The sequence below is a fragment of the Myotis nattereri genome, assembly GCF_964212035.1.
Source record: "Myotis nattereri genome assembly, chromosome: 16".
NCBI classification, from domain to species: domain Eukaryota; kingdom Metazoa; phylum Chordata; class Mammalia; order Chiroptera; family Vespertilionidae; genus Myotis; species Myotis nattereri.
Genome location: NC_138091.1, coordinates 49,614,106 through 49,626,125, shown reverse-complemented (window position 1 = coordinate 49,626,125; position 12,020 = coordinate 49,614,106). Strand labels below are relative to the sequence as shown.

At 39.1% G+C, this 12,020-nt stretch overlaps 1 protein-coding gene across 1 annotated transcript in view; it reads left to right on the top strand.

Moving 5' to 3' along the window:
* Positions 1–12,020, top strand: part of LOC308532424 (ATP-binding cassette sub-family A member 6-like) — a 52,537-nt gene that overhangs the window by 31,326 nt on the left and 9,191 nt on the right. Inside the window, exons 24-31 of the mRNA XM_081109872.1 lie at positions 270–443; positions 673–786; positions 4,914–5,033; positions 6,558–6,635; positions 8,167–8,258; positions 8,997–9,120; positions 9,974–10,091; positions 11,679–11,770. Coding sequence (XP_080965998.1) covers positions 270–443; positions 673–786; positions 4,914–5,033; positions 6,558–6,635; positions 8,167–8,258; positions 8,997–9,120; positions 9,974–10,091; positions 11,679–11,770 — 912 coding nt within the window. The remainder of the gene's footprint in view (positions 1–269; positions 444–672; positions 787–4,913; positions 5,034–6,557; positions 6,636–8,166; positions 8,259–8,996; positions 9,121–9,973; positions 10,092–11,678; positions 11,771–12,020) is intronic.

The window sequence follows — 12,020 nt, the reverse complement described above, 5'->3', positions numbered from 1 at the left end:
ATCATGATGAAGTCTGCTTTTCTATTTATTATGCATAAGTTAAGGGGGTGTTGTGAATCAAACCTACATAATGAAATAATACTAGTATTCCCTGTCAAAAATGGTCACCTTAATGGAATTCACTAAATTCCATTGAACAGTATTGCATAATTAAAATTATCAGAAGATTTGACAGTATTTGGTTAGATTGTATTTGACATATCTTCCAATGCATTTGTTTGGGTTTGGACTTTAATTGGATCTATGTATGTCCTGTGTTTTTCCATCAGAAGAGAACTAAGTCCCAGCTATGGACTTCAGGCCTCTGCCCTTCGGCCTACTGGTGTGGGCAGGCACTGGTGGATATTAGCCTCTTTGCTTTCTTTCTTTCTTCATCGTTTTTAATTTTATGCTTGACAAACGTAGCAGACCGTTTTTTCACAACTCGACTTGTGTTTGCTTCGGTGAGTGATGCATTACATAGAGATTGTCTTATAAGGTAAATTCATGATACATTTTAACATTTGCTATTTTATATAATCAAGACATTTCCATTTTTATTTTGCCCCTAATGGAAACAAAAAGCATTTGAAGTGTATGTTCAATAAAATATTTTAAAATACTTATAATTTAAATGTTCCCTCAATTCATATTTTATTTTTTGACTTTGATATTATTTATATTACCTTTTAGGTTGTGATTATATTTGGTTATGCAGCTTCTGTCATCTTTTTCACATATGTGATATCATTTATTTTTCGCAAGAGAAGAAAAAATAGTGGCGTTTGGTCATTTTGTTTCTTTATTGTAAGTATACGTACAAACATATCAATAGAGAGATAAAGTTCCTTTTTCAACTTTGAATGTAACAGGGAACATAGTCACTTTTGCCCTGAGCAATGGGAAATGAACACCTTAAAATTATACCACAGAAAGGAGAGAGAATGTAACATGTTGCTGATTCAACAGTATTTCTGAAGAATTCATCTACAGCTCTTTGACTAGAGTTTACAGAGTAACTTACAGAAAACCTGAAGCGCAGGTGCCACTATTGAGTTTATAAATCCTTCAAAATACAGGGCTTCCTGGCAATACTAGAACAAAAATTGGCTTGATAAAATTTGACAGTCCAATTCATTTCTACAGTGTTTAAGAAGTTGTCTTTTAACCTCCAATGCTAGAAATTTCAGAGATCAAAGATGTTTTTATACCTACAGCAGAGCATTTATTAGTAAATAGGAATGAATGATTCCAAAATTACTGAAAACTTGGATGGAAATGTTTACCAAGATGCTGAACACCCAGTGTGTCTAATCCCAGCTCTTTAGGTTTAGGTTTAGCTAATATACTCACCCCCAAACCTTGAAGTTGAAGTCCTGAACCCAACCAGAGGCGGTCTGCTAAGAAAATACATCTCACATTGCCCACTGACTTCTGTGAGAAATTAGCCTTAGACTATCTGGTCAGTAGGTAGCTGTTGACTTATCCCTTCTCAGAGGACAGTTTTCTGATTTGGCTTCTCTAATTGTATTTCTCGGTATGCAGTAGATAATATCTGTTACTACCCCTCTTACCACCATCAGGACAAATCAATAGAAGCTCAGAAGTTACAGAAAGATGTATAGAGATACCTCACTCAGAAGACTGGCTTTGAGGCAGTCATGAGGATCTGATGCACCAAACGTCTTTGCTTTCATACTTTGCATGGGGGCGTTTTGTTCAGTCAACAGATTCACTGCCTTTGTCCAATGTAAACCCAGGTGTTGTGTAGGCAGCACAGATGTTAGCAGAAGAGAGTCTAATAGTTGATTTCTTTTCCGTCAGCACTCTTGTATATGTCCAGCAAAGGTTAATGAAGAATCTGTGTCCATACTTTGTGTTTTCTAGTCATTTCAACTCTGAATGAAAGTCTTTTTCAGAGCTGATGTCCCAGCAATGTCAGGGTTATTGGCCAATATGACTGTTGACATGTCTGTTACTGCCAGCCTAACTGAGGCTCGAAATCTCCTAGTGAGTTCCCGCATAGACACTCTACACTTATTGTCCTTCAGTCCTAAGCAATTGGCAACCTCCAGACATTGTTCCTTTTTCTTTGTCTTCCCCATCCTTGTGTTGGTTCTCCTTAAATAGAAGCCATTCCAGACTGGGACCAATGCAAGTCTATATGAATGTATTTTTTGCTTTGTGTCAAGTGAAAAATCAGCCCCTGGTTTACCTTATACTCACACTTCATCCTGGTTTGTGTAGATTGGACACTATCTCAGGTAGAGGAGCACTGGCATCAACAGGCGAACCTTACCTCCACCCCTTATCCTTCAGCCTTCAGTGGGACCTCTTCTCACGGATGCAGGCCCCATAGTGACGTTTTGGGCTGGACAAAAATGTGGATGGAATTTTCTTAGAAAAGGCATTCTTTCAGAACTTGAAACACCATCATTTTCCAGAACAATAGCTTTCATTTCTTGGCGTATAGAGTAGAGACCATTTTGCCTAATATTTGATATATATAATCGGGGGCAAAAGTCTAACGAGGCAAAGTACTTTCAATACCTGGTAGAAGGCAAAATAGGTTCTGCATTCTCATGTAATGAGTTCCTCTTGCATAATTCCCCAGCTGCAAGTGCCTAAATGTGCAAATGAGGAAATCTGACGTTGTTTCTAGGGAAAGTCATGATAATGCAGAACACCTTTTCCGTTAGGTTTGTAGACAAATGTTTGTGGATTAAGATGTTCTCACTGTGATTGGAACAGACTATAGCAAATAAAGGACCACAGCAAAGAGTTGAACATGAGACTCTGAAACACTATTTTTCAAATAGAATTATATCTATATATGATTAAATACCATTTTTTCCTTTGCTAGTTTTGAATTATTATGTATTAAAATAAGGCAGTATTGCAGAGGCAAAGTCAACTTTTTAAAACAAGGATTTTTGTTCAAAATGTAAAAAAATTACATCATTTCTGATTTTTTCTTCTTTTTCATATTTATCTATTTTAGTGCACTTATCTATTTTATTTTTATACCGTTTAAAAGAAGCTACATGTTAAAAGCTACATGGAATATTGAGATGTCAGGTTTGAAAAAATTCAAGATTATCTAATTTAATTCCCCTCATATTTTTAGAATGAAAATAATTAAGCAACTTGTTTAAGGTCACACAAAAAATAGTGATAGACTCATGAAGAAACCTGAGATCTCAGACCTTACATCATTCTTCAAGTCAAAAAAATATGAGCTAGTAACATGGTGGACAATACTAATGTCAAGTTTGTGTTGATCAACATCTTGATTTTAGTAAGCTAAAATACATCTTCACAGAAACCTCATGCAGTTTACAGTAACTTTATGGCTGCTACAAAGAACTTAGAATATCATTCAAAATCGGTATTGAGGCTAATTACTGTGATAATTGATCTTTCATCACACAGTGAATATAAGTTTAAACCATGCCATTCTTAAGACTGAGATAATTTTTTATTACAGGAATGCTGATGGGCAGTACAGTTGTCCTTTAGTGACCTTGGATTTACTTGGAAGGACGGTATAGGCAATGTCTCCCCATCACTGAGTGAAGCCACAGTCAACAGTTAGTTTCTAGAATCCAATGCACTCCTGTACCCCCAAGGGTGTGGCACTGCATGGGTGCCTTAGGCCCTTGTCGAAGGAGGAGGAAGCACCCTATCACCCATATTTCAGCCCAATGGTGGAGGTGGAGTCGCACATCTTATCACACTGGGCCATTTCCTTTGATGCATTTTGGCATCTTCTCTTGTTCCAGTGGGTGAGAAAGGAAGAAAAGAACAGGTCACAAAAGCAGAAACTTCGAGTCCTCATAGAATAAGCAGAGTCAGCTAAGTGGACTACAGAACTCATAGTTATCAAAAATAAGGAGCGAGGAGAAAAAATAGAGAAGTGTGATGTCATGGAAACTAAAAGAAATCTGTAAACATGGACAGTTGTGCAATACCTTTGCAAGGAGATCACGGCGGTTATAAAATGAGAGAAGTCTTTTGGGTTGGCTATCCAAAATGCTTATTGTGCCCTTCTTACTGAATACTTGATTTTAAGTTTTTGGGTTTTTTCCCCAATTGTTTTTGATAAGGTAGATTACACATTTCCCCAAAACTTTAAATTTACTTAGTAGCAAAGATAGCATTCCCTTTTATATAACAATGTCTTGTTATAATTTTGAATATGCAACCTATGTCAGTATAATTTTCTGACATAAAGACTTAGCAATCATTACACCCACCCAGAGTTTTGAATTCCAGCTTCATCCCTCACTAAATGTGTCATCTTAAGGATGTTATCTAATGTCTCTGGACCCTAGATTTCCCATATATAAAAGGGGAAGGATAAGAAGAATACATGGTAGAGTCATTGTGAGGATTAAAGCAAATAGTATATGCTTAGTTCTTAATGCCTGGTCATTTGTGTAATATACAATGAATTGAGTAGTTATGATTCTTACCAGTTTTATTATAATTAATACATTAATAAGACCCAGCAAAGGTTTAATAAAGTGTTTAAAACATACTTATTGGCTGATAAACTGATCCTTAAAACAAAAACAAAATATTTTTAATCTCCACCCCAACATTTACCAGTAATCTAAAAGAAAAATGAGTATTTTGCAATCATAATGCACAATCTCCAAAACATCATTTACTTGGAATGGTGAATTAATGGAGAAGGTATATGACAATTTGAAAATTTCAGTCTAAGTGAGAGGCAATATGGATTTTTCATAAGGTCATATATATTCTCATTAATAAAAGCATATCCTTTCCCTCTTCCTTCTGAAAGGGTTGTGTCTGCATATAGGAAAATTCTGATATGTAGGATAAGAATATCTACATCTTAAATGTTTTCTCAAATATCAGTGGACTGAGTATGTCTGACATGTAATATATTTCAACTTGCCTTGTAGACCTCATCCAGCTTGTTAGACTTGGTTATAATGAGTGACTCCCTGTCATCTGCCTTGCTTTGGAGCATGGTGTTTGTTCCCTCATTCGCCTTGAATGGATTTCTTGTTTTTATGATAGATGTAAGTTATATTATCAACTGTGTCACTAATTTTGAATATGCAACCTATTAAAATGCTTTGCCCAAATCTATAAAGATGAAAGTAGGCTACCGGTTTTCTGAGGCTAGAGGGTAGGTTGTGGCAATGGGGAGTGACAGCAAATGTATATGATGGAAATGTTCTTAAATTGTGGCATTGCTCTCACAACTCAGTACATTTACTAAAAATCCTTAAATTGCACACTTAAAGTGGACGGATTTTAGGGCATGAAAATGTAACCTCAATAAAGCTGTTAAAAAAGCTTTGCCATACGCACTTTGCAAAACATACACTTATTCAAAACAAACTCCAGATTGAAAAACGTTGCCTCATTCAATGGGTATTCATTATCCATTGTGAGGAATACACTCATGGGCGATATCACTCATTCATTCAAAATGTATAGTAAACACTATTCTGTGTCAGGCACTGTGCTAGTCATTGGGGACATCTGATGGACAAGATAACACAGTCCTTCCTTTGACAGAGCTTGGTGGCGTCAAAGGCCAACCTCAAGGTAGTCAATGCAATGGACTTCAAGGTTGCAAAGGAGAAGGGCAGAGCTGTAAGCACAGCCGAAGTGCTCTGGAGAGTCAGAGAATTCTTCTAAGGGGAAGCAATGTTTAAACTCGGTCCTAAAGAATATGAATTAATTAGAGGGAGAGTGGGGTGGGAGGTAATAAGCATGTTCTGTAGAGGGAAGCAAAGGCATCGAAGCAGAAAAGATGAGAAATCATCAAATAAATTAAATGAGATTCAAATGAAAAGAAATGTACAATGAGGTGAGCAGAAGAGCTCAGTCAGGAACATAATTTCGGGGGCCCGGCCGGCCTCATCCTGAATGAAACAGCTTTGAACAAGGTAGCGAGGGCTTCCCCAGGCTTGTGTTCTTGGGAGCCTGGAAGAACACTTTTCCATTGGCTGAGCAATGCCTGGGATTCTCCATGGAAAATGTATTCCTCTGTTTAAAGCATTTTTTTCCTGAAAGAGAAGTAGACCTGCAAAGTGAAATACATTGATATAGACGTGTGACACATTATTTAGGCGTCATGAATTACTTTTTGAGTGCATTGATTGATGAGGAAAGAATAACACAATAGGACTAAATAGGAGGTGGAAACAATCACCATTGTTGGATCAGGAAGGGACCCTGAAAAGGCTGGTGATGGCTCTTTAGGACAAATATTGTTGACCCCTAGAATGTATCAGGATGAAGGCATCTCTCTCTGTTATGCTTTCAGCAAACATTAAGCCAAAATATTGAAGAAAAAAAGAGGAATTGGAGAAGACAACATAGGTTATACCTGCTCGTTGAGAGACATTCAGAGTTGAGTAGGGGTCCCCTCATGTCTCTGCAGGGAATTGCTTATCACCCATGCATATAGGGGACTCAAGCTTAAGAAAAACATTCAATATGTGAAATTCCTTATTACTTAAATGGAAACTGTAAAGCTGATGAATTTTCATTTAGCATTTTGTGTGGGTGTGTTTGTTTTTGTTTTACAGAGAATCTACAAGCACCAAAGACAAAATGAAGACCTAGTTTATGACCTGAGTGGAACTGATTTTCTAATATGCCTAATAGTAAGAAGGTTTTTTCAACTCAACACTTATTTTTTTATAGTTATTGTTTACTATAACAACTACTTAATCTTGCCTAAAGTGTGCCAACTTCAAAGATGTTTTCAATTATAGTCTCAGAATAAGTAATTACATTCCAACATGATTCTAAGCCCTAGAGTTATTTTTTATATGCATGAATGGATAGTATACATCCCGAATTTAATACAAAATTAATTTTTCATGTTTATTTATCCTGTATACTGCCCCCTCCAAATTTGAGAGAGCTTGTTAAAAATACAGATGGAATATAACTGAAGTCCTTTGAATTAGAGATAAAAAAGCAAAAGTTTAATAAAAAAGAAAGGGAAATAATGATTATGTTGATGTATTTAGACCGAAGAAAGGCACTGTCTTTGAATATAATGCAACAGTAGTTTTCTAGGCATAGAAGCAAATGTAGACGTAAGTCCCTGCCCTCATGGAGTTTATTTGTTGGTGAAAGGAGACAGATAATAAACAAAATAGATAATATATACCATGTCAGATACGTGGTCAGGAAAGGCCTGGCTGACAGATAATCATCTGAGGAAAGCAGGGAGCAAGCTGTAGAGATAGCTCAGGGAAGAGCATTCCAGTAGAGGGGCAAGGGTCACCTGGCTTGTTTGAGGTTCAGGCAGGAGGCCAATGTGGTTGGGGCAGAGTGTCCTGAGAGGAGAGTGGTATGAGAGAAGGTCACAGAAGCCATAGCGACACGTGCAGGTGGATTGAAGAGGTTACACTGTGTTCTCGGTCACCATAAGGACTTTGACTTTGTTTGAGTAACTGAGGAGTCACTGGAAGGTTTTAAGCAAAGGACATGTTTCAAAAGAGTAGCTCTGGTGGCTGTGTTGAGAATAGATGTTTGGAGCAAGGGGAGAAGAGGGAGACCAGGTAGAAAGGTATTGTAATATTTTTTTTAATTGATTTGAGAGAGAGAGAGAGAGAGAGAGAGAGAGAGAGAGAGAGAGAGAGAGAGAGAAACATCCATGTGAAAGAGACACAGCAGTCGATGCCTCTGGCACATGTCCTGACCAAGGATGGAAGCCAAAACCTGGGTATATGCCCTGACCTGGAATCAAACCCGCCACCTTCTGGTGTATGGGATGCCTGACACTACATCCAACTGAGCCACACCTCCAGGGTTCCTTTTAAAAATAAGAAGAAGAAGAAGGGGAAGGGGAAGGAGAAAGGAGAAGGAGAAATGGTAAGGACCTGGCCCTGGGTGGGGGTAGCACAGACATGGGTGAGAAGTAGTTAGTTGGGTTCTGGATAATTTTGAAGGTAAAACAGGTAGCATTTGCTGGCAGACTGGGTGTGGGTTGTGAGAAGAAGAGTCAGGTTCCACTACACTGGTTTGTCATTGTGTAGCTGGATTTCTTCCCGGCGTGTAAGATGATTCACATCTCTTTTACCTGAAGACCAAAGGTCACTCACTTAATTCAAATGTTTAAACCATATTTGTGAACAAAATACCTAAATATAACTGTTTTTGTTTGTTTGTTTTTGCTCCTAGCCTTACGTTCAGGCTTTGCTGTTCGCTTTTGCTCTAAGATGCATGGAAATGAAGTATGGGCAGACAGTAATGCGAAAGGATCCTGTTTTCAGGTGGAGGAAAGCTTCCTTTCATGCTTGATGTCGTATTTTAATATTCCTAAATAGTGGCTGCACTGTTTGTTGTCCTGTTGCTACAGGTTTATCTTTGCAATGTAGACAGCATGCTGATTTTCACCAGGATCAGCAGATTGCTGGCTTACCGCCGGGAAACGGGGCTCCCAGGCAGAGTTCTGGCACTAACCAGCTGAGGGCGCTTCCAGTCCCTCCAAAATTTAATGAGTCCTCAAATATGCCATTCTGCTGTCCAAGATGGGTACACATCCTTGAACAGAGGAGATGGGATGGAACTGATTGAGCAACATAGTTCCACGTGCTTTACAAATGTGTGTGTGTGGCGGCGGGGGCGGAGGGGTGGTTTGGGAGTAGGGAGGGAACTCCAGCAAGGGTGAACAATAAGAGATGCTAAGGCATATGTTGGGCTGATTAGATGGGCTCAGAGTAAACAGAGAAAATGTAGATGATATGATTTTTAAAGAGGCACGGGTCCTTGTCAACAAATTAGAAAGGGTCAACGATGCTAACTGAAAGAATGGGAGCCACACGGACAAAGGGTTTCTGGTTACCAGGATGGGGATTTTTGGCAAAAGCAGAGGCAGGATGCACAGGGCCATGGTCATCACCAGTTTATTGAAAGAAAGGGGCAGTGGTCATATCACCGGGGGCTGATTCGCGATCCATCTTTGACAAATGGAAAAATCACAGGGCATATACATTTCCCTTTGTCCACAGAATTTCCCCCCAAAGAAGAGAGGCCCGGCCAAATCCAGAGGAACCTATCGATGAAGACGAAGATGTTCAGGCAGAAAGAACGAGAACAGCAAGGGCCCTGACGCTCACTGCCAGCATAGAGGAGGTAGAAAGCCCCGGGACAGAGGGCATGCTAATGGCACGGTCCAAAAACTATCCACAGTAGAGGTTGATGTGCCGGTTTTCACTTTGAAAGTTGAGCGTTGGGTGCATTTTCATGATTCTTAACCGTTCTCAGCACTCCCACTTCTTGGGGGTGTCCTGGACGCTCCAAGAAATGTACAAAGCAAGTGGCTCTATTCTTCTTTTGATAAAAATGGACTCTGATCAGTTTCAGAACCAAAAACTTCACGAGTTGAGGAATTTACCTGAGTGACATTTGTTTTAGAATCCTACAGAGAGATTGAAATTTTAAGCGTCATTCATTTCTTTGACCTAGATGCCATGATATTCCCATGAGGTTAGACACTTCTGTTCTGGGAAGGCAGTGAGCCAGCTTCCATGAAATGATGCTGCTTTTCTCAGCCCATTCAGAAGCACGAAACATTAATGAGTGCATGTTGCATTTGTTTGGGTTTTGTGTTTTGTTTTTTATAATGTTTGTATTGATGTCAGTCAGAGAGGAAGAGAGAGGGAGGGAGAGATGGAAACATCAGTGATGAGAGAGAATCATTGACTGGCTGCCTCCTGCATGTGCCCCAGTGGGGATGGAGCCCACAACCTGGGCATGTGCCCTGACTGGGAATCAAAGCGTGACCTCCTGGTTCATAGGTCGATGCTTAACCACTGAGCCACGCCAGTCGGGCTGCATGTTGCATTTGAAACAAGCAGTAGGGCCACCCTCAACTCAGCATCTGATTTGGTTCATGGCATAAGGCGCGAAGGGCTCCATTAGAGAGAACATGGGAGCATAGAGTCTCTGAAGGTTCAGAGGAAAATCACATGGTCATCTATTCCAGCAACCCGTCATCACTGCTAGCTGTCTACACAAAGAATATGCCGGCCCGAAGAAAAATTGCTTTTCAAAGAGGAAGAAGAAGGTAGTCACAAGAAATATCTCCTTCTGTGTTAAAAAAGGTTTGGAAGAACCCCCTTTTTTTTTATTCACCATCATTTTTAGAAATACCCTGTGAACATCTGTGTTGTAGACACCACTGTACCTGCTGAAGCATTCTTTCATTTAACATATATAGGGCATCCCCCAAAAATGTATAAACACTGTAACAGCGGATGGCTCAATTTTTAAATGAAATGTATTTTAATAAGCACTGCCTTCATAATTATTCAAAGTGTGTGTATACATTTTTGGGGACATGATCTATTTTTTGAGTGTTCCAGGAACTGTTTCAGGCTCTGAAAATATAATTATGAAGGAAATTGGCAAGATCCTGTCCTCATGCATTATATATCCTAAGGGCTGGGTTTTTTTTTCTTCCCCATTTTGTTTTTTAAAAGCCCTCTTTTTCTGGTACTTTCTTTGTTTTTCTTTTTTTAAAAAAAAAATATATTTTATTGATTTTTTACAGAGAGGAAGGGAGAGAGATAGAGAGTTAGAAACATCGATGAGAGAGAAACATCGATCAGCTGCCTCCTGCACATCTACTGGGGATATGCCCACAACCCAGGTACATGCCCTTGACCGGAATCGAACCTGGGACCTTTCAGTCCGCAGGCCGACGCTCTATCCACTGAGCCAAACCGGTTTCGGCACTTTCTTTGTTTTTCAAAACATGTTTTGAACATATTTCGAAAAAATAACCTATTAAGAAAAATGTCAAAGGTCACATAGACAAGTTCTGTGTGGAACATGCAAATATGTGGAATGATATGTGTGGCCTTCACTTAGGGTTTGGAAGGACCTTCCTTGAACAGCCACATTTAAGCCACAACCTGGGTGATGAGAAGGTGCCAGCTGTGTAAGCACGAGGAGAGAAGGGCACCCCGGGCAGAGGAAACAGCGAGGGCAGGGGCTCAGGCGTGGGGATGCCATGGCGTGGTGGAGACACACACAAAGAGGCCAGTGGCTGCATCTGCGGATGGAAGGGGTGAAATCAAAGAGGCGGGTGGGGCCAGATGAGGTGAAGCTTTGTGAGATCTGGCACAGAATTCGGGTTTTACATCAAGTTATTGGAATACTACGGGAGGGTTTGCAGCCAGCGTTTGTCACAATTATTTGTGTTTTGAAAAACAAAAACAAACAAAAAAACCCCCACACAATTGTTTGCTCATAAATTTGTTGTGGACAGATTAAGAGCCTTTTGTATCAGTTCCAATGAAAGATGGCTTGAACACAGGCGGTGGAATTTGGGGTCGAGAAAATGTCCCTGAATTCCCAAGTTTAGGAACCACTAACCCATCTACTCAGCACATCAGCCACCTGTTCTAGGAAACAATCTGGGCACATTTTTCGCTAAAAAAGTTTTTAAAAAAAGAACAGTGGTATTGACATCAAATTCATAAGCTTTTCATGAATACATTACATAATCATAGGAGTTGAAGAGCGTGTTTTGGTGACATGAATTACATATATGTTATAAATTTCAAAATGCCACTGAAGGGTTATTAAAGAAGGTTATTGGAGAAACAGTTTTATGTTTATTTTCTGATTATTTCTGATTTATGTTCTGATTATTTCACTTCCAATAATCAATGATTCTCTTTCAGGTGAAGTACTGGGATTGCTGGGACCCAGTGGTGCTGGTAAAAGTTCATCTCTGAGAATGATATCTGGGGTCACAAAGCCAACGGCTGGAGAGGTAGTAAAAAAATGAAGAAACAGTATCCATTCCAAGAATAGAAATCTCACAATAAATATAGACTATAGCTTTATATGACTATGCTTTGAGTCATTAAAAAAGTTTTTAATCATAAATCTAGAAAGTGATTTCTAGAAATATTTCTTTGATGCTCAAAAAAATGTTTTTAATCATAAATCTAGAAAGTTATTTCTAGAAATATTTCTTTGATGCTCAAAAAAATGTAGACATTTATTAGCTACATGTCAGT